The 22,953-nt window shown below is 58.4% G+C and overlaps 1 protein-coding gene across 11 annotated transcripts in view; it reads right to left on the bottom strand.

Moving 5' to 3' along the window:
* Positions 1 to 22,953, bottom strand: part of SHANK2 (SH3 and multiple ankyrin repeat domains 2) — a 427,977-nt gene that overhangs the window by 237,584 nt on the left and 167,440 nt on the right. For all 11 annotated transcript variants that reach the window (XM_088018088.1, XM_088018082.1, XM_088018083.1 and 8 more), the window contains 2 exons: positions 17,788 to 17,957; positions 10,103 to 10,216 (listed from right to left, as the gene is read on the bottom strand). In XM_088018088.1, the coding sequence (XP_087874214.1) occupies positions 10,103 to 10,216; positions 17,788 to 17,957 (284 nt within the window). The remainder of the gene's footprint in view (positions 1 to 10,102; positions 10,217 to 17,787; positions 17,958 to 22,953) is intronic.

Here is a 22,953-nt window from a genome sequence, read left to right as displayed (position 1 = left end):
CAGGACAGAGGAGACAGCCACCGCCCTCGACTCAGACAACGCAGTGGTCCTGGTGGGGAATGGGACGAGGTGGTGGGGGAGGACACCGCTCGGTTCACGGCTACCGCTCTTCAGCACGCTGTGAACTGAACTGCATCCCTCTCCCCAAAGCCCCTATACTGGAGCCCTAACCCCAACATGATTGTATATGCGGACCTTTGAGAATGCTGTTAGGGTTAAGTGAGGTTATGTGAGGTCATAAGGGTGGGGCCCTAATCCCATAGGACCGGTGTCCTTCTGAGAAGAGAAAGGGATATGGAGATGTTCACAGCCGAAAGCCACATGAGGACATCACCTACACCTGCAAGCCAGGAAGAGTCCTCACCGGGAACCCACCCCGGTGACACCTGGGTCTAGGACTTCCAGAAGCCAGAACTGGGAGAAAGAAATATCTCGCTGTTTAAGCTCCCCCGGCTGTCAGTTTCTCATCGCCGACCTGGCAGAAAGACAGAAACCTCTTTCCTGCCCACCACCGTCCATACAGGTCTGGCCCCGGCCCAGAGCAATGGCCCTGCGAGGTGACTTTTCGAAAGGAGCTGCAGACACACACCCTGCAGCGGCAGGAGGGACATGGGGAAGGAGGGCGGGGCTGGTACCGGCATCACCAGGTTGCCACGGTAACCCAGGGCAGGCTGCCGCCACCGCTGGGAGAGGAGGGAGGGAGGGCCCGGGACCCCAGAGCGATGCCAGAGACCGAGACCGCCCCACCAAACCGGAAGCCACAGACAGACCTGGCAGAACTCTATCTCGGGGGCAAGGCTGAACGTGGAAACTGGTGTTTAAAACACAGAGCAGCTGCTCAGAGACAACAGTGCGCACACACCAAAGAGGCGAGGCTCCAAGTGTATTTTAATAAAATGGCGTAAAAGAAAGACGAAGGGGGAAGCCTGCATGATTCTGCCACGGTTGTTTAACAAAAACATAATCATTAGCAACCAGGACAATGAGTCCTCATATTTATTTTATGTTCCGTTAGGGAACAGCTAGTAACTCCTTCGGAAGCTGGCTCTTTTGTTGCTTATTAATATTTTAGATTACAATTGTGTTAATGGAGTCATTTGCCTGTATTTTTAAATGTTCTAAAGATAACAAAATACATTCTATTTTGGAAGCACCGACCATATGCCTGTTGTGATATCTTGCAGAGCCTTCGTACGCACTGTGACAAATGGGGCTTCTGTTTCATACCGGAACCCCACTAGCTCCTGTCCCGATGGCTCTACCCGGAGCCGCAACGAGCACTGGGTAACAGCTCCTACCCCTTCTTTGTCTCCCCGGGAAGTGCTCGCAGCTCAGTGAGAGCAGGTCACAGCGTCGGCTCCTCTCCTATTCAAAGAGCCCAAATGCTTGGGCCTCCCTGCTGCAGGGATGTCTCTGGACGTCCACGAGGCTCTGCTGCCCCCCTCCTTCTGCTGGTCACAGCACCCCAACTGTCCTTAGCAGACCATCTGCCCACACTCACTCCTCTATCCCAGGCCCAGCCAGTCACACTTCCTAAGCACACTCATCCCCCAGTTCTAGCAACTGGTTCTGCCCCTTTCCATGACCCAGGTCAACCCAATCAGGGCCAATCGCTGATGCTTGCCCAGCAGGCAGGAAAAGACGTGTTCTCTCTATGCTGGCCTGGGACTCAGGAGGACTAAGCCCAGAGCTGTCAGGGACCACCCTGACAAGTGAGTTGGCCAAAGAATAAAGCTGTTACAGAGGAAGGAATCAGTGCCTAAAGATGGAGAGAAAGCGGGCGACTTCATTTCAACACCTGGATCCAGCTATGCCTGAAGCCAGCCCCTGGGTTTTTCAATTATGTAAGATAATAATTCCCTTTTGGGGGAAGAGGGTGTTGGAGGGAGCTCTGGGGTTTTGTCACCTCCAATTAAAAAAGCGATAATGAACAGAGTACCCCCCGGACTGGGATGGGAGAAGGAGTAGCTCTGGGTTAGAAGTTCAAAATCAGATGTCCACACCAGCTCTGCCTTGGGCCAGGTGTGGGATTCTCAGCAACCAGAGGCTAGACTTTCTTCTCCAACAGAGAGGCCTGAACCCTAAATCTAGGTTTTCTCAAACTGGGCCTAGAGACCCCATGTCTTCCCGGGGACACCTCAAGTCTCAGAGGAACCTTTTATTCTGTGCTTCCATTTAGGGGATGCCCTAAAAATGACCCTATGCTTCTTTTTAAGAACAAAACTGTTCCAATCTAGTGGTTCACATTTTCATAGACAATTTCAGTTTTTATAATCGGGTGTTTTTAAATGTGGGAATGTTCCCTCTTTCAAGTGACCCACAGGTTTGCTGAAGCAGGAGAGATCCCGCTCTGAAGCCTGTCACTCTCACTCACAGGTTGTGCGACCCTGGACACAGTGCTCTATGTCTCTGGGCCCATGCTCCCTTCTTTGCAAAAGAGGAATGACGACACTTAGCCTGTGGGGCTGTTTTGGAGATGAGAAATGTCCGGTCCAGGGGCTGGTGCAGGACCAGTGTCACAGTGTTCTGTGATGGACCACCCCATGGTCTGCTAAGGACAGCAGTTACATGGACCAAGCCCACAGACCCATGATACCCACCCCCAGCACACACGTGTGAAATCTGTCCACCCAGTCATCCTGGAGGCCTTTGGGTGACCTGGGCTTTTTAATTAGGTTAAGTTCGGTTAACTGAGTTAAGGGGATTGTGTGGGCAAAGGGTCAAAGCTAAGCAACCCCAAAGCAGCAGGGCCGGGTTTTACAAGTGTAGTTGTCCCTATACGTTTATTTCTAATAAGAAGCTCTTCAAATCATCATTTTAAATGGGAAACCAGCATCCCCTGCCAGAGACAGAAGGTGCATTCACATTAAATAAGGTGGAAAGGGGGTGATGGGGTCACAGTCGAGCTGGCGTGCCATCTGCAGGCTGCCCTGCACCCATGCCTGCCTCTTCCATGGTAAGGAGAAGGCTGGTGACCACGAGAGCCACGTGAAAGGGTCTCCGGCCTCCCAGGGAGAAGCCTGGCTACAGTCTGGGAACAGATGTAGCAAATATGTATCGTTGAGAATGGTTTTCTTATACAATATATAAAGAGTGACCACAAATCAGTAATACACAAACGACCCTCAAGAAAAATGGGCAAAAGACCTGAACTGACACTTGACCAAAAAATGCAAATAAATGGCCAATAAACATACAAAAACAGTTCTCACACTCAGAAGTAATGAGAGCAACACAAACTGAAGTCCTGTGTTGATGCGGCATGGGCGTAAGACCCACAGTGGAAACGGTCTGCCGGTAGCGCGTGCTGGCGAGATGTGGACGCAGCATCGCCAGGGACTAAAAGTCTGTGCTGCCCAACGCATCGGTCGAAGCCCTGCCCCTGATGGGATGGTATTTGGAGGTGGGGCATGTGGGAGGTAATTTGGGTCCATGGAGGTCGTGAGGGTGGGAGCCCCACGATGGGATTAATGCCCTTATGAGAAAAGGTACCAGAGAGCTCGACCCTGTGAGGACGCAGTGAGCAGGTGGCCATCTGCGAGCCAGGAGGCCAACCATGCTGGCACCTCGACCTCGGACTTCCAGCCTCTAGAACTGGGAGAAATAAATGTCTGCTGTTTAAGCTGCCCTACTTGTGCTACTTGTTATAGCAGTGTGCACAGACTAATACGCACACTTAGGACGTGGCTGAAGGATCCAGAGAGACGGGGGACACACCCTGGCCTGACCACCACCCATCCTGGGGTATGAGGAAAAGAAGTGCAAACATGTTTACACCAGGGGACAGGGACTGCAGGTGGCCCCCCCCTGGCAGGACAGATGGACAAAACCCGATGAATGACTTAATGGGACGAAATGGGTACCCCGAGCCACTCACACAACCCAGGTATCACAGGTGAGGAGAGAAGCCGGACACAACACAACACACACACTGTTTGATTCCACTTACAAATGGTTCAAAATTGGCCAAAACTATGCTACGTTGTCTAGGGATGCAAAGTAAGCAAGCAGAACTTTAACAAAATAAGGAGGCGACTGGCATGCAAGTCAGGGTGGGGTTAGCAGTGGGGAGAGAGTGTTCTGTTAAGAAGGGGTGCATGGGGGGCTCTGGGGCTGTTGGTGACGTGGGGCAGGGGTATCGTTTTATAGCCATTTGCTAAGCAACACATCATGGTTTGTTGAGTTCCTCTCTGTGTTTGTTCTATTTCATGCAAAAAAATTAGAAACACAAGATCATGCAAGCACCAAACTGAGAACTGAGACATACAGGGGCAAAATGATTTTTCTCAAGGGCACCCAGTGTTGATGTCTCTGCACGAAGAGGAGAATGTGAGGAAAGAAGCAAAATTTCAGGAAATGGAAGAAGCAATCCAGGAGCTTCCCAGAAAGGAAGGTGAGGCTGGGTAGGCTGGGATAAGCGAGCACCTTCCACCTACACTGCCATGTCCCCACCTCCTGAGTGTGCCGGGAAGGTCACATGCATGACCCACAAAAGCTAAGCTGAGAGGTGAGGGTGACAGGACGTTCCTGGGGACAGGGATCAAGACTCCAAGTCTGGAAAGACTGGAACAACACTGCCCGGCCTTGCAGCGTGCAGGTGTGATGTGCACCAGCACAGTCCCAGGAAATGCTGGGTGAGCGGAATACAGCCGCCCCAAGAAGCAGAGGGATCCCAGCATGGACCAGCGCCAGGCCACGAGGATGCACCAGGAGTTAAGAACATGCTGTCCTGCACCTGAGGTCTGGACCGCCCAGCTCCGTGGCCTTCAGGTGACCAGAATTTGGCTGTCTCTGGAGGCTGGGGACAGCGGCTGTTCATGTCACCTTGTCATCTTATTCTAAGTGAATGTGTTCGTCAGACTGTCCGGGCCTTCGTCTCAGAAGCTAAGATACCGTTTGCTTGGCAGTGACTTGGTTTTGTCATTTTCTCACACGGGGGGACGCGGTTGCACAGCTTCTGCTTACACATGGACTGTGTCCCTGCAAATTGCACCCGCAAGCTTTTGCTTTCCATACACTGACTCATCAAAGGGCTCCCGGTGATGATTTTGCAAATATTTTACCTGTTTCTTACTCGAGATCTGCCATCGGGGGCATGCCCTATCGCGGTTCATGTGTGGAATCCTGCAGAGACAGGATCAAGCCGCACTCCAACCTGACAGCCTGGACTTACGGATGGGGACGTGATGGAAAGTTGGAGGGGCTGCTGAGGTCCCTGCCGGGCGGAGGTGGCCACCATCCTTCCCTCCATCCACAGCGTGGGTCGGTCATGGTGGTGGTCAGTTCTAGGTGTCAACCTGACCAGATCGCAGCACCTGGCTACCGCCAGGCACTCGTCCAGGTGTTGCTGTAAAGGTGTTCTCTAGACGGCTCGCAGCACCTACAACCAGCTGACTCCGAGCAGAGGAGATTTCCTGGACAGTGTGGGTGATCAGGCTTCTCGAAGAAGAAATTCTGCCTCATGAGTGCAGCCAGAGCTCCTGCCCGAGGCTCCAGTCGGCCAACCTGCCCTGTGGATCTCAGACCTGCCAGCCCCCACAGTCGCCTGAGCCAGTTCTTTATATGTACGTATACCTGTTATCTGTGCCCACGTTCACGTCCCTCTGTCCCTAGCCTCCTGAGGGGTCAGTCACCAGTAGTGGCTCCTGGCCGGGGACCACAAGGCCGAGCCCTGTGGCGTCCAGGTCCCACGACTGGTCCTTGACACTGGGAACAGAGAGGCAGTGGTGTGTGTCCCTTCTGAGCCAGAGGCCCTGTGAAGGCCCTTTCGAATGGGTGAGGCCACAGCAGGACAGAAGCTGCTGAGGTTACGGGCTCATCTGTTACAGCGGCTGACATGGCCCCATCTAATACATCCGGCTGGAAAGCCCCCATCCTTAAGAAGCCTGCACGCTAGAAGCACAGGGGAGGGACACGCAATAACCCCAGGATCACCATGCCCGCCGCTCCGCCAGGAAGGGTGGCACAGCTCACAGCGTTAGGATTCCGAAGAACAGGTCACAGCCCAGCCCGGTGCGCTCCTGGGTGCTGAGACGTGGGTGTTTGTGCGTAATCGGGGAGGACAGTTCCCGCCCTGCTTCCTCCCCAGGCCGGACGAGCTACCACGGAGGAAAGCCTGTTGGAAACTGTGATGTCCCTAGAAACACACGGTCCTAAGAGACGAGAACCAAGGTTCAGAAGAGCAAGGGCTTCCCACACTGAAGACACAGGTCCTGACCTCTCCACACCACTGAGCCAAACGTGTATCAGTGAAGCAGCGGGAGACCCGGGGCCCCCACATCATTCTGCGGGGGCTGCCCGTGGCCCCTGGATGTTCGTTGCCATATGACGGGAAATCAGTTGGTCGTGCTCAGCCCCACAAGGTGCCCTGAGCCACCCTCTGTGTGCTGTGGGTTCCCTGAATCACTCACCTGTTTCATTTAATGCATGAGAGTGGAATTTGCCGGCTAAACACTTGCTTTACGTGGGGCTCCCCAAAGAGAAGGAACATTCGAGGCCCATACCAGTCTGACTTGGTGCAGAGCGAGTGTGCTGGGGATGGAAACACGTGGAACGTATTTTGTACCATCTCCGGATTCTATGTATATTCCAGGTCTGCCAACTTCCAACATTTAAAAATGGAGGGTGGGGGGCGCTCTACAGAAAGTGCTGATCATGAAAAAAAATAAGGAAGTGAGACTTCGCTTAAAATTTTAAAAACTCCCTACTCCTTCAAGATGCAGTTGGAAAACAAAAGGTGAAGTCCAGGCTCGGGTAAGTATCTGCAGCACGTATCCGGCAAAGGGCTGACGGCAGAGTGCACGAGGAACCCCCAAATCCAGGAGTGGCAAGAGAAGTGGCCCGATTAAAGATGGACGAAGACGTGCCCAGATCCTTTGAAAGACGCTGACCTCGGGGAGCAAGCACATGGAAACCACGTGCCACGATCCTCCCCAGAACGTGGATGACGTCCACAGCACGACACCCGCCACACCCACAGGGCGGCCGCCCCATAGGGGACGGATAATAGCAGACATGGGCCAGGATGTGGGGTCACAGGAGCCCCAGGAGACTCAGCAGCTGGGACGGCTCTCTGGATGTTTCCTCTGAAGCGAAAATGCACTCCTGTCTCGTGACCTTGCAGGCGTGCACCCAGCAATTTCCCGGGGCCAAAGGAAGCCATGTCTGCAGAAAGGCTTGCACAGAAACCTTCCTATGAGCCCAAATCGAGGAGCAACCCAAATGCCCGTCGCTGGGAGCATGAGTAAACAGAGTACCTTGGGCATACACATGTGACAGAACACTCTTCGTGGACAAATACGGACAGATCGCCGGTGCTCGCGGCAGTGTGGCTGACGATCGGCTGCGTGCAAGGCGGCCGGCCCAGGAGCGCGGGCTGCAGGGGTCCGTCTCTGGGAAATTCAACCAGTCACACTGGCCTCTGCTGCCAGAGCCCTGGGGAAGGCGCTGTGGCCGGGAAGCACCCGGAAAGAATTTGCGGGGTCATGAACGTCCGTCCTAAGCGTGCTCGGAGACACAGGCGTACACGTGGGTCAAAATGCACTGAACGGTGCTCTCCAGCAGGTAAATCATACCTCTACTAAAGATATCAGTCAACACGGCCCCTGGCGCTCAGCCACAATCTGAGAAAGCCCAAGGCAAGCAGAGCCTGGCGGGAGCCGCTCCAGAACCTCCCCACCCTAAAATCCAGCTCCGAGTCTGCTCCCCCTCATGCCACCCCCTCCATGCCGGGTTACAGGGATGCCTCCTCCCCTGACCTGCTGCCTACATCATGCGTTCATAACTTAGCCTCCCTGGTGGACAGAGGAAGCCCCCCAAAGATACTCACGTCTTAATGCCCGGCACCTGTGAATAGTGACCTCACATGGAAAAAGGGAATCAGGTTGCAAATCAGCTTACCCTGCCCTGGCTTATCCAGGTGGGCCCAGGCTGACCACATGTGTCCTAACACGTGGGGAAGAGGTGGGAGGGGGTCAGAGACGTGCCGTGTAAGGGACGTGGCCACACTCTTAAGTTGGCCGGAGGGGCCACAAGCTAAGCATGTTGCAGCATCCAGAGCCCATAGACAACAAGGACACGCACTCTCCCCCAGAGCTTCCAGAAAGGACCGTAGCCTGGCCGACACGGGGAGCCGTGAGACCCACACCAGACTTCTGACCTCCGGAACCACAAGATAACGCATTTGCGATGTTGAAGCCACTTTGTGGCCATTGGCCAACACGAGCAGCTCCAACTCCTCTGATCCTTACGGGCAGCACAGACCTATGAGGTCTCGGGCTCAGGCCCCGCAAGCTGCCCAGGGCCAGGACGTACTCAGGAAACGTACGTGGGGTGACAGCGTACGGTGCCATGTTCCAGAAGGGTGTGGTACAGTCGCTTGGGGTCAGGGACTGGTTTGCGTGTTCTCAAGTTCCCCCAGGACACACGGCCAGCCCCCAGAACTGGCTGGAGCCCCAGAAATGTTGAACCCTGGGCTGAGCACCAGCCTGGGTAGAGAACACCACGTTATCAAAAGGATGCCATCCTGCAGAGTGTTGTAAGGAGCAAAGAACGTCCTTCTAGGAATGTCACACCCAACAGCTTTCCCAAGATACACATACAAGCCGCTACCCCCGGGGAGCCCCGACCGAGGAGACCATCAGCCTGGACGAACTGCACCACGCCCACCTGCCCCGCGGACCTCTTGCCCCGGGCGAGGTGGGGCAGTGTCCGCAGGTGGGCGGAGAAGGCCCACAGCAGGAGAGGGAAGGAGGGGGCGCCAAGTGCCCAGCCTTCCCCGCCCTCTCTCCAGGAAGCCACGATTTCCTGGAGGCTGCAGGGAGCAGGAAGGCCCGGGTGACCCGCACATGTGTTCATCTGGGCTGCCCCCAGCCGGCAATGCCTGGCACCCACATGCCCGAGGCTTTCCAAGGGAAGAATGTGTGTTGGGAGACCAGGGCACTGAGGCCGTGTAGCAGGACTGGAGGGAAGGAGAGGGAGGACAGAGGCATTTGGCAACCTGGAAGGGGAGTCCTGCCCACAGGCTGTGGTCTTGCCCTTCACAGACCAGCGGGGCTGGGTGCGCTGCGTGCAGGAGAGGATGCGGGTGGGCCAGGGGCGGCAGGGCCAGGAGGTCCGGCTTGTACCGGGGGCTCAAGGTGTGCATCACCACGCCTGGGAAGGCAAGCTCTTACCCACCTGCTGCCCACGGACGTGCCCAGCCACCTTCCCCAGAGGGGAACACTCTGGCCTTCCCTTTCAAACCTAAGCTCAGCACGTCTCTCACCTCAACACCCCCACCATACGGCAAATGTCCCGGTTTCCCAGCTGAGCATCCCCGATGACGAGTCCGCAAAGCCAGCCACGTGCAGGGGGGACCACCGTGCTTCCCAGAGCACACATCCTCAGGACACCTCATTTCCCAGCGGTACAGGCCACGGGGCAGGGGACCACCAGCCGGCACAAGCAGACGCAGCAAAGCCACTGGCTGTGTGCTCTGTGAGCCTGGGGTTCTGCCTGATGCCCGCGGAGTGCACGCACGGACCGGGTTCACGTGCTTCCCTTTTCCCCAAGCACCATATTTCCTCCCAAGTCCATTGTATATAAATGATCTCCTCTTAACATTTTAATCAATTCAATCTTTTGGCAATAGATTTCAAAGTGGTTTTCAGCAAAGGCTATATTTGGAGTTCTGAGAGATGCTGAAGTGATCTCCCTTCGCGAACACCAACCACTTCGGAGCGGTGTTTACTGACACATCAAACCGTGTGGTTCTAACAGAGGGCACAGGAGGGCCTCGCGGTGAACGCAAGCTGCCCATGTGCGACATCGGTACAGGAGATCGATAACCAGCCTTCCAGATTCAGTCAACCCACGAAAGCCCTTCCCCGATGGCTACGAGGAACGATCCAAGTTTTCTGGAACATGTACTGAGCAGCCCCTTAACTAAAAGCTTCCGCACCGTCTTGCAACCTATTTCTGGTTTGGACAGAGCCCAGAGGAATCGAATCAACCTGTTTCTATGACAGAGAGAAGCCTTTGCTTTGAAAGGCCGCCTCTCTCCGTACACAGGCACAGCCGGGTCCGAGGGCCGTGGAGACCGGCGCCTGCCGTACCGCCTTACCTGCCTGGCTGTCCTTGGGCCTGCACTGCACCTCCTCCACGCACTCGGCCGGGAACCACCCGATGTGGCCGCGGGCGCTGCCTTCCCAGAAGCCTCCTTCGCCGATGCTCAGAACTAGAGGCAAGAGGGGGAAGCTGTTAGCAGGCGGACTCGAGGGGCCTGGGGGTGAGCGCGAAGAGGGGATGGTGAGAGCGCGGGGCCGTCCCCCAAGCCTGCCCAGCCGGCAGCTCTGGTCCGTCTGCCAGCTGTCCACGCTTCCTTCAACTGTGGACGAGGGGACCCGGTGCAGTGTCCCTCGGAGAGGACAGCGCCGAGAGCGTGGACGCCGGGATCCCCAAGTCTCTTCTGTCCTTAGCATGCAAGCGCCGGCCTCCTGGCATCTTCATCTGACCCCACAAGTCCTGCGACTAGTCTGTCCCCCGTCTTGGTGTCCCAGTTGAGATGGCAGAGGGGAACTGCAAGTCACCACCCTTAATCATGTCATGTGTCACAGTGGTAGGGCAGGTCACCTCCATGGAAGGAAGGAATGATGAGGTCATGTGTGCCCCTTCCCACCTGGGGAAGGGGTCCAAGGGTCTGCCTGATCTTTTAGACCAGCTTGGGGAAAGACAACGGAGAGCAGGAGATGGAAGAGCAGCAAGGGGCCGTGTGCCGACCCCGCGCTCTGTCTCGCCTCGAGGCGAGGAGCACTGGGGGGAGGGGGGAAACTGGAGCCCTGCACCTGCCCATCCCCTCAGAGACAAGGGTGGTGGGCCTGTCCACTGGGGCCACTCTGCACCATAGAAATGGGAAGACATTTCTTGAAGCCTTTCCTCCAAAATTCGGCGCTGCCCCTTATACCCCAAGTAGCCCAGGTGGGGGGATGCACACAGCTTCCCCCAAGAATCCGGACCTGAGAGGGTCATCCTGGATGGAGCGCTGCCTGGCAGCAAAGGGAGGCCAGGCACCTGCCCATGTGCTGGATGGGCCGAAGCCACATGTCTGTCTACGTGACCCACAGGAAAGCTTCTTAGCCCCCTGTGCCTCGGTTCCCGCACATGTTGGAGCGGGATACTATCTGAAGCGCTACTGTGTGCGAGGCAGAGACACAGAACTCCGTGTGGCGCTCCTTCCCTGCTCACAGCTTCTCTCCAGACGGCCCATCAGGGAAGACACACCGCGGTTTTGTGTTTGATGGGCACCGAGTCACACTTCCGAGCGTGTTCTCATTATTCCGAGACCAGCGGAAGAGAAGGAAGGCTGAGGGGCCCTGCCCACCGGGTCGGTTTCAGCTCCGTTAGGAGAGGGGGACATAGCAGCCTGTGTGCTGGATGCGGGGAGAGGCCGGGGGCGGGCCCAGGACATCCTCTGTGCCTGGTGAGCAAGCGCTAGACGGCAGCCCTCTTGGCAGAGGGAGGAGCAGAGGCACACGTGAGGGGGTGTGCGTGCGACTCTGGGTACCATCTGGAACATGCTACTATGTTTTAGGCCATCGGCAAGACGGGCCCTCTGCCCTTAGGGAGCTGCAAGTGAGTCCTACAACCGTGTATGCTGGGCCAGCAGCCAGACATCGGGCTTGCACACTTGGGCTGTTGTCTACCCCCCTCCTCAGGGCACACCTGTGTCCAGGTGGGAAAGTGTGTTCCTTATAAGTGAAGAGGGAGCTAGGTTGGGCTCACCCATAAATTGCTGATTTAAGGCACTGAAAAGTAGACTGAGAACGAACACAGTATCCACTCGCCCTACGCAAGCCCACACGCTCCGAGGCCGCAGCTGAAGCAACATGGTCGGAAGAGGTGCCCGTCCAGCTGACCACTAACTGGCTACTCCTCCGGGCCTCTCCCCTCCAGAGATGCATGGCCCTACCCTGTACATTGGGAACCAGTAAGTACTGGTGGCTAGCTTAGCGGTGTGGTCACCAGGCTTGGGCGGGACCCTCACTGCACGAGGTCCCACCCCCTCTGCCAAGCTCCGCCCCATCCCTGCCCAGGTCACTGAGGAAGGACCTACCTGAGTGCTGGGAGCAAGCCCCTGGGCAGGGACTGCCTCAGTGGCAGGGTTCCCCATTCTGTGCCAAGCCCCCTGTAGGCCATTTGAATTTTAAGCCATCCTGGGCTTTCCTCCACTTAAGTATCATAAAGGGGATCAAGAGAAGAGCAAGCACACCCCTGTGCCCGGGGAACCCACATTTAGGGAGAGATGTGTTGAGCTATGCTTTCCCAGATGCACCTTTTTCAGCGGTTCACTGGGAACATGAAGACCTCCCCTCCACAGCCGAGCAGCAAATATGTGAATACAGTGAGAGTCAGGGCCCAGCCAGGGAGCTGGGGGTTATCAGCAGGACCCCACCCCCTGGAAGTGGTGAGCTGGGTTTCTCTGGAAATCCTCCAGATTTCCTGCCCCCACTCGCCGGGCAGCCAGGCCTCCTGCCTCTGCTGTGTACCCGTTGAGATCCAGGGAGGACAATTCCCTTGGCTCACCTCTGGCTGCCCGTCTCCAAGAGCCGCCAGCCAGCCAGCCAGGCAGGATGCCAGGGCCGCACAGCATGGCCGGGAGGGAAGGAGGCCCCAGCCGAGCATCATGGGCTCCAAGGCAACTGCGAGTTGCCCACAAGGCCCACCCAGCAGTCTTCAGACGAGAAGTCCTTTGCATCCATCCTTTGCGGTGAAAGTCTGGGAACTGATTTCCATCACTTCCGTTCTCCGTGGGGGACTGGCACAGCTCCCCGCACAGCCTGCTCTCCTGCAGCCAGGGGTGGGTCCCAGCCTGGGACGATGCCCGTGGACATATGTGGAGAGGGGCAGATCCCCTGGTACCACTGCCCACGGGGCTCCTGCCTGGCCCTGGACCTCTCTGCGGCGGCTTGGGTCCGCACCTCTGCCTTGAGCCACCTTCTCTCTGCCCCTGGCCTCCCCTCATCCGGGCCGCAGACTAGGGTCTCCTGTGATTCCACCTTTCACTGCCCAACCCCCATGGCCCCCCTATCCCCTGATCTGAAGCCCCCTCCTCTCCTTATACTTCTGTTTCCCATCCATGTCCAAGGGGACACGGGCTGGGAAGGAGAACACAGCCCAGGGCTTGGCTGCGAGCCTCCCTTCCCTCCAAGAGTGGTCGGTCCGTCTCCCTGTGCTGACTCCCCCTAGAAACCTGCCCCTGCAGACTTGCTGGGGGAGCCCGGCGGGACCTCTGGGAGCCTTCAACCCCCACCCCAGAACACCCTCCTTGGGCCTCCAACAAGCTCAGAGAGGGCCTCCGTGCAGGCCAGATGCACAGGCCACTGGCCCCCCGGGACCTCCAGTTTCCCCCCCCCACCACGGGGGCCTCAGCCCCAGCCACCTGCCCACCTGGTCTCACCTCTCGTCACCCCACAGCGTGGGACCAGCTTCAGTGGCCAGTCTGTGGTCAGCCCCACGGAGCCCATGGTGGGCTTCCATTTCCCGAACCAGGCATGGCTGGGAGGAAGGAGGTGTTTGTGCCATCCATGGCCCAAATCAGAGACCGTGACCGTGACTCACCCAGGTGGATGGCAGGAACGCTAGCCCCTCGATGGAGACCCAGCTGGAGGCTCCTACCTGTCAACGGGGATGCAGTACAGGGATGCGTGCACTCACTCCCACACCCGCACACACACGCCCACACAGGCACACCCCGCCAATTTGGCTGCGTCTCTGAGTATCAACACAGAGACAACCCTCCCACCTTCTGGATTCTTCCTTGTGCAAGCCTGATCTGCAGGCCACACATGCTCCTCAGTCAAAGCTCCCACAGGACAAGTTGGCCGAAGTGGGGAGCATTAAGGACAGCCTCGAAGGATCCCACACTTGGGAGTTTGAGTGCTGCCAGTGAGGTGCTGTGTGACTGTCCCTTTCCCATGGCCCCAGCGTAGTGGACACTTGGTGCCCTAATTGAGACACCTTCCCCAGGAGAGGCACCATCCCTCAGCTGTTGTGAAAAAGGCTGCCAAAGACTCATGGCCAACCCCTCTCCACTGAACTTCCTTCCTGACATGGGAGCCAGCCAGCTTAGCAGGTTATGCCCCGCTTCCCAGGGACTAAGCCAGGACATGGGGTGCCCTCGCATCACACCTGGGTCCGAGCTCCTGCCCCCCCTTACTGGCCCTGGCACTGCTCTGGGGACAGCCAGTGCTCAGTGAGAGGGAGCTGGGGGAATGAATGACGTCCTCCTTCCAGAGCAGAGCACGCTGGCTGACTGCCGGGTGTCCAGACAGGAACACGTTGGGGAGAGAGCAAATCTGTCTCTCGTCTCTCTCCAAGACACGTCGCAACCACAAACATGGGCACAGCCAGGTAAAGCTGGTAGCAACAGACCACGGAGGGAGCAGTCGGGACAGACAAAGCAGGGTGGGGGGAGACAGCATGGGCTTGGGAGTCCAGGCCAACTAGATCTGGAGCCCCCAGCCCCTGGTCATCAGCTGTGGGAGAGTGGGAGGTCTTCACCGGGGTTACCGTGTCTGCAGAAGACAGGTGCTTGGGCTGCATCATGCCCCCAATGCCTATGTTGGAGCCCTGACCCCAAGCACCTCAGAATGGGGCTCCATTTGGAGCTGAGGTCATTACAGAGGTGATCAAGGTAACATGAGGTCACCAGGGCGGACCTGATCCCATGTGACCAGGGTCTTACAAGAGGCGATCAGGACACAGACCCGCACGGAGGGACGACCCCATGAGTGAGGACCCAGGGGGAGGGCGGCCGTCTGAGGCCTGCATCTGGGGCGTCAGCCTCCGGGATCGGGGGACAGCGAATCCTATTGTTCAAGCCCCCCAGACTGAGGGACTCTGTGACGACCACCTGAGCACACCCATGCCTTTGGCCCATAGCTGCTATGAGGTCCACGCAAAACCGTATGCAAAACACCCAGTAGTGTGTACAGCAAACAGTAGGTGCTCACTGATGAGAGTCTCCACCTCTGGCTGCTCCTGTCACTATCTCTGACATATGGAGTCCCCAGGTACGAAGTGGCCAGCCAGTATCATGGCAGGCTCCGCAGGGTCTGCCAGCCCGGCCTGAAGCCCCGCGTGGGTCTTGGGGCGCAGGGCGCCGTGGGCCCGCGTGGAATGAAAGTCCAGGGCTGTGGGCCGACGGCATAGCCAATTTCAGAGCAGGGCCGGGCAGGGAGACCCGGGTGGTGTGTTGGGGGCCACAGGGGGCAGTGGGTGGGGTGCACACAGACATGAGAGCAGGCCCCAGGGGGTGGTGCTTTGCCTTCACACGAGCCGCCGGCCTCCCAGGGTTCAGGGGCTGACCGCACATCACCGCCCAACAGTAATCAGAGCTCCGACATGCAGCAGGTCCGGGGGGCCTGCCCTTCCCAGCTTTCTCAGAATAGCGGCTCTCCCGGGGGGCAGGGGGTGAGGCGGGGAGGGGCCGCGAGGCCTGGCCTGCCAGCTCTGTCAGGAGCGGGGTGTCCCCGGGGCCCCTCTAGGACGCCGTCCGCAGCTGTGGCATAGGGGTCATACCAGAAAGACGCATGGCCTTGGCAGCAGCAAAAACATTTTTGTCGCCTTCTGCCTGGGGCCCCGTGTGAGCGCCATGGCGGAACTACCAGCCACCCTGTCTGCAGACGCAGCATCCTTGTTGGGGGGACGATCGGAAACTGCTCACGCGTCTGGGAGAAAGTCTACCCTGCGATGCGTTCTGGGACTAAAGTTTAAAATTGCAGGTGGTGTGAATTTCTACATTTATACCTTGAATGTTAATAATGTAAAAGGTGACAAGAATATTGCAGTAAAGTTGACAGGGACAGCGCAGGGACTTGAACTTATAGGTGTGATGGGACATGGCCCTCCCAGACACCCCAAAAGGCAGCTGTACCCCGTGTGTGGTGGGAAAGGTGCCAGAATGTGCAGAGAGGCAGCCAGGCCTGGTGGGACGCCTGGGGGCCTGTGCGAAGGGAGCCGGGCCAGAGAGCCCCTCTCCACAGCCGGGAGCCTGCACCCTGTCCACAAGGCAGGGCTGTGGGTGGGGGAGGAGGGAGGGACCCGTGGGGAAAACCCTTAGCCTGAGCAGCCTGACGAACCAGAAAGATGAAGCCAGGACAAAGCACGCACCCCGGAGAGTGGGGCTGTCCCCACCCGGGAAGGAGCCTGAGCGAGGCTGCAGAGAGCCTCGTCACATCCCCAACTGTGCGCAGAACAAGCACAGAGCAGCTCAGCTCAGCTGAGCTCCAGATCTGAGCAGGCCCGGAGCGGTCACCCAGGCAACCCACCCAAACGTAAGAAATGCCCACAACTTAACCCGCCTAACATCCATGATGCTCTAGAAGATCACGAGACACACGAAGACCCTGTTCTCACGAGAGGGCAGGAAACGGAGCAAGCCCAGCCCAAGGTGGCCTTGACTGCGGACTGCAGATGGGGACCTCGGCGTGCCGACCGCACCACGCCAATGACCTAACACAGCATGTGCTTTCAGCAAGCGAGAAACCCCAACAGGGTAACAAGAAGTCTTACATAAAAAGAAATGATTGAAAAAAAAGAAAAACCAAAACATGTAGAAACTCTAGGGTTTGAAGGTGTGCCTTCTGAAATTAAAAAACGCACAAGATGGACTTAACAGTGAAGGGAACATTTCAGAAGAAAGGGTATTGGAAACAGATCAATAGAAGCGATCGAAGAAGAAAAATGTTGGAACGAACACGGAGGCCCTGGGACTTGCGCCTGCTACCAGATGGCCAGCTCCGCGCGCACCTGGATGACCAGGAGGAGCCGAGAGAGAACAGGGCTCCACCTGTCATCAGAAACTTGCAAATGCCAGCTGAGGGCAGCTGGATTCGTGCAGGGCACAGACGAGGGCACGGGGTTACGAGCCAGCGCAGGCCTGGTGGTGACAAGGCGGGGCAGGCAGGATTTGGCCCTGGCCTGCCAACCTCTAAGGGGCGTACCGTTTATCACCTGCTGAGTGTCTTCTGAAAGCCTGTCCTCAGTGACAGGGCCCACACACGGCTGGGCACGCGTGGTGTGCCCTTTCTTACTCTACCTGGAGAGTTCAGCGGCTTCCATGTGGCCTTGCAGCCCACACCTGCAGCTTTTCTACTTCCTCCCCACGGCCTCAACACCAAGGCCGACCTCCTGCAAGGGCCCTAATTATACCCACCGTCCTGAATGGCCTCACATACCTGATTTCCCTACTCAGAAACTATTGCTGGCTCCCCAGTATCCTGGGAACAAAGCCTAACTCCTTAGCCTGGCATTGGAGGCCTTCCATGCTTTTCAGCCACACTTCCCAGAATTCTGCTTTGGGAATCGTTCCCTCCAACCTGGTGGACTTCCTTCCAGGAACGCTGGAGGCCTCCGGGCTGTGCCGGACCCTCCCCCTAGACACGCCTCCCTGACCGCCGAGAAGACATGTCCACATCTGATCTGTGCTAGGCCCCGTCCCCATGCCACGTCTTCCCGGGGCCCTCAGGGCTTTCCTGGGTGGAAAGGAGCTCTGCCCCTTCCCCCTGCACTTTCTGCAATGGAATCTCATCCCCAACATGCATGTGCTGCTTCCCTAACAGATACCAGGACGGCCGGCGAGCCCAGTCTGCTCCCCGTTCTGCCCTCCCAGGCTCCAGACGTCCCCCTCCAGGCCCCCTCCAGGGGCCCCGGGAAACAAGGCCTCCGATGCCGAAACCCCAACAGAGGGTCAGCTGAGGCGGAGGGGGCCCGGCCTGAGCCAGCCCCGGAAGTGGGGTGGACACTGACCTTTGACCCTGTCGCCGCGGTGGAGGGGGATCTCGCCGTCGACCTGAGGGTGGTATGGCTTGACGACGACGAAGAGCCTCCCCGGGACCGCGCTGTAGAGCTTCCGCTTGGGCTCCGGGTACTCGAAGGCAGACAGGGTGTCCTTGTTGGCACCAGGCAGGAAAGCCGGCCTGAGGGGGAGGGGCAGAGAGAGACCGAGAGGGTCACGGCCTGAGCCAGGGCACATCCCACCCCAGGCCCGCGGCCGATCTGTCCACGGCCAAGCCGTGGCGCTAGCTGTCCCGTGGGAGCTCCTGACTCTACACAGAATGAGGACGTGAAAATGCCCAGGGGCAGCGTCCGTGGTTAAGAGACTCAGGTGGTTCCAGCAAATGCGCTTCTGGGAACCACCCACGTTTGCACACCCTGTCCACAGTGGCTTTGCTCACAACAAACCAGGGATGGAAACGAGCCGAGGCCCCATCCAAGGATGAACGGATAAACAGTGCGGTCCATCCACACAGCGGACTATACGCAGCTGTAAAAAGGAAGGACATTCTGACACCGGCTAAACATGGACTGACCCCGAGCACATTACACTCAGTGAAAGAAGTCAGTCAGAAAAGGCAAGTGTTCCTGGTATGATTCCATTGATTGCAGGTGCCTGGAGTTGTCATGTACCTAAGTAGGACAGTGGGCGCTGGGGAGGGACGGGGGTCGGTGACTCAGGGGGACAGAGAGTGGACGGTGGGCACCGGGGCCGGGGGAGGGATGGGGGTCGGTGACTCGGGGGGACAGAGAGTGGACGGTGGGCACCGGGGCCGGGGGAGGGATGGGGGTCGGTGACTCGGGGGGACAGAGAGTGGACGGTGGGCACCGGGGCCGGGGGAGGGATGGGGGTCGGTGACTCGGGGGGACAGAGAGTGGACGGTGGGCACCGGGGCAGGGGGAGGGACGGGGGTCGGTGACTCGGGGGGACAGAGAGTGGACGGTGGGCACCGGGGCTGGGGGAGGGACGGGGGTCGGTGACTCAGGGGGACAGAGAGTGGACGGTGGGCACCGGGGCCGGGGGAGGGACGGGGGTCGGTGACTCGGGGGGACAGAGAGTGGACGGTGGGCACCGGGGCCGGGGGAGGGACGGGGGTCGGTGACTCAGGGGGACAGAGAGTGGACGGTGGGCACCGGGGCCGGGGGAGGGACGGGGGTCGGTGACTCAGGGGGACAGAGAGTGGACGGTGGGCACCGGGGCCGGGGGAGGGATGGGGGTCGGTGACTCGGGGGGACAGAGAGTGGACGGTGGGCACCGGGGCCGGGGGAGGGATGGGGGTCGGTGACTCGGGGGGACAGAGAGTGGACGGTGGGCACCGGGGCAGGGGGAGGGATGGGGGTCGGTGACTCGGGGGGACAGAGAGTGGACGGTGGGCACCGGGGCCGGGGGAGGGATGGGGGTCGGTGACTCGGGGGGACAGAGAGTGGACGGTGGGCACCGGGGCCGGGGGAGGGATGGGGGTCGGTGACTCGGGGGGACAGAGAGTGGACGGTGGGCACCGGGGCAGGGGGAGGGATGGGGGTCGGTGACTCGGGGGGACAGAGAGTGGACGGTGGGCACCGGGGCCGGGGGAGGGACGGGGGTCGGTGACTCAGGGGGACGGAGTTTCCCTTTGGGAAGATGTGAAGTTCTGGAGGCAGACGGTAGGGACGGCTGCACAACAGTGTGAATGTGCTTAATGCTACAGAATTCTGTCCTCAAACACAGTTAAGGTGGTAAATTGTATGTTATGTGCACTTTAACACAGGGGGCACCTGGGTAGCTCAGTCGGTTAAGTGTCTTGAGTCTTGACCTTGGCTCAGGTCAGGACCTCAGGGTCAGGAGACAGAGCCCAGCATTGGGCTCCGTGCTCAGTGGGGAGTCTGCTTGGGATTCTCTCCCTCTGCCCCTCCCCCCTTTCCCACCCACTCACACGCACACCCGTTCTCTCTTTCTCAAATAAATCAATCTTAAAAAAAAAAAAATCAAAGACCCTAGCGATGCAGAAATCGGGGCAGACCTGGTCTCTTGACATTTTATCTGTTCCACCATGTGCACCTGCCACTCCGGGTGAGGAAACCCCACTGTCTGAGAGCTTTCACGATCACACGAGCCACTGCCCCAGCTGCCCTACGGACTTCTCAGCAGACGCAGAGCCGCCTTCTTGCTTTCCGTTATTTCACAAAGAGCAAACGTTCCCACGCCCACGTCCGACAGTGAGACACGCCCCAGCCGGCCCCACGTGGGGCTATGCGTGCTCAAGGGGCAGGCTCACAGAGAAACAGGCCACGCAGTTTCCATGATGACATCCCCGCACCGTTGCTCCGGGAGGCCAGAGCCGGCCATGTCCAGTGGGGGAAAGAGAGCACGCCCACCCACGTTCTAACCAGGGACAGGCCCAGCTGTCACACGGGCTTGTCTTCCTGGGATGGGGGCTTTCAAAAACGCATGTGGACGAAAGCGGGCAGGAATTCCAACCTGGGGAACCACACTGGGGTCTCAGGAGGGGCCCACTTGTGTCAGAAACTCATGGCCACGAAGACCGTCACAACTGGGGGAGCCAGCCAGGGGAGCGCACGTCCACACATGCGAAGCTGGAGGCTGTGACGCTCAGTGTCTACCCTCATGTACACTAGAACAGTGTGGAGAAGGACTGACCCCAGTGGCCAGAGCCCACCCAAACCCACACGGGGCAGAGGGTGGACAGGAACCTAGGCTGGTCACGTGAGCTTTCCTGGGTGCCCACCAGGGCTCAGAGACAGAGGTCCCCTGTTCTCATACTCTCCTACCTCCAGAGATGCTATTCCTCCCCCAGAGCCTTCTTTAACCAAGTCTAAGCCACAGACGGATGTCACAGAATCCTGCTGGCCCAGGTGGCCTTGCCCAGTGGCCCCACATGACCTCCTTGTTTAACCTCTCCTTGCCAGCCAGCTACAGATCAATGGACAAGAAAACCCAGATGTTCCCCGTGAGGGCTGTCCTGCATGCCCAGGCATGCCAGGGGCTCATGGAGCAGGTGACTTTTGCAAGAGGCATGCTGTCCACGGGAGCAGTGTGGCAAGCCAGCGGAAGGGCAGAGAGGAAGGGCAGTCTGGGTCACCTGCCCGTCATGTGAGAGAAAGCAGGAAAGCCAGAATGGCTCCGCCAAGTTCCCACCTGAAAGGACACTGCCAGCCGCCAGCGGCACCTGCTCACGGTATGATTCATTCATTCAATTCACCTCATCTCAGCCTGACGCAGCGCTTGTTTGGCCCAGGACCGAGAGCTGAGAGGAGAGTAGGGAGCGGGGCATGCGGGGGGCCTCCTCCTCGGCTTCCAGGTGGGGGAGATGGGTCTTGGTGACTAAGGGGACCCAGTTTTTCTGCAATAGGCAAAGCAGCCCCCAGGGCCACTCCACCTGGACGCAAGCAGCTCAGAAGAGGCTTGGGGTAGGCAGCGAGGTGCCAAGGTCCCTAGACCTCTGTACGCAGTGGTTGAACTGTCCACATGCCACGTCCGCACTGAGGGATGGCAGGGTAAGACCCAGTGCTGGGGCTGCAGGAGGGTACATGTGCAGATACTGATGGAGGGCCCCGCTCCGGGCAGCTCTGACAGCCCCCCACGAGGAGGTGGGCCCCCTGCAATGCTCCCTCCCGGCATTCTCAACCTGTTCTGGGTTCTTCCCAGAAAGCAGGTCCCCACCCTCGGCCCCTCCCCCTGCCCGGGTCCCTTCCTATGTGGGCAGCACTGGAAGGCTTACTGGGCCCAACGGACAGGCCCACAGCTCCTGCAGTGTCTGGGGGAATCCAGGTGGGGAGCCCCTTGCCCGTGGCCCGCAGCTCCTGTCAAACGCAGGTGGTCAGGTTCAGATGGCTCTGGGCCACGTGCTCCCACGACCCCTCCAGGGGTCACAGAGAACGTTACTGAAAGCCAGCTCCCAGCGCCTGCTGAGCCAGGGCGAGGTCGCAAGAGGGACCGCCTGTGGGGTTGCCTCCCTAACCTAGAGATGCTCCCAGGCTGTCCTCCCAGAGCGCCTAGTCCTCAGGGTGGGTGAGGCCTGCTGCCCAAACTGTCTCGCTGTGCAGCCCGAGGGGGCTGTCCCTAGGACCACCTCTGAAAAGGCTTCCCTGGGGATGCTCCACGGGGTCCTGACCCGGAACAGTTCCCGGCCCCACAGTGGGGTCGGCAACCACGCCAGACTCCTGGCCCGCGAGGCCTTGCGTGACCAGCTCCAACGCAGCTCCCCACTTCATCGCGTGCTCTTCCCGGGATGCTCTCTGAGTTTCAGCTCTAACCGTGTCCCTTTGCTCCTGGACCGCTGCATGCAAACTGGACTCTGGCCCGTTCTCCGAGACCACGGCTGCCTGTGGACCCTATGGTCCTCCAGGTCACGTCATTCGTTCATCCAGGGGCTTATTTGATTATCTGATTCTAAGGACAGGGAGCACATCCAGCTTGTTCTCTGCCAGGAACCCCATGCCCAGCACACAGTGGGTCCTCGGCCGAGTGGATCTGTAGTGGCCACTGGCAGACCCCTTGGCCTCGGGTCTCCACCCGCTGGGTGACCATGGGGCGCGGCCCCTGCCGCCTGCAGCGCCAACAGTGGCGGCCACGTTCACCCCCGGCTGCAGGCGGCCACGACGTGCGCCCCGGCTCCGAGCTACGGAGGTGAGCTGCCATTGTAGAAAAGGCGCCTCGGTGCAGAGGCTCCCGGAACGGGCGCTTGCCCAGGCTGCTTGACCACCGTCGTCATTGAAAAAGCCGGCTTTCCACCAAATCAGACGGTTGATGAGAACTGTGATGGGAATCACCCTGTGTTTTGATGTGAGTTCAGGTGCAGTTTGGGCTGGGAGTGTTTTTGTAGTCAGAAGGCACAACCGTCCACCTCTGTTCCAGAGCCTCTTTCAACAGTGCACACGATGGAGTAAAAACATCAATTTCCATCTTAATGCTCTTTGGAGGCGTCAGAGTCCTTCCAGATCTTGTTTTATGGTATTTTTAAAGCATTCGTCCTTCGCAACCCGCTTTGAAAGGACAGTTGGAGGAGTAAAACCATTAGTAGGTCTGCTACCTATTTGTTCTGCAGTGGAAACCAAAGCACGCCCGCAGAGCTTGCTGTTAAACGAGACATTCCCACCTCGGGGCTGAAACGTGGAAACGGGGAGCGGCGGGATGTATTA

Source organism: Eumetopias jubatus, unplaced genomic scaffold (genome assembly GCF_037043125.1).
Source record: "Eumetopias jubatus isolate StellerSeaLion01/CBP00866 unplaced genomic scaffold, mEumJub1_p1.0 scaffold_13, whole genome shotgun sequence".
Classification (NCBI taxonomy): Eukaryota; Metazoa; Chordata; class Mammalia; order Carnivora; family Otariidae; genus Eumetopias; species Eumetopias jubatus.
This window is presented reverse-complemented; position numbering and strand designations above follow the sequence as displayed.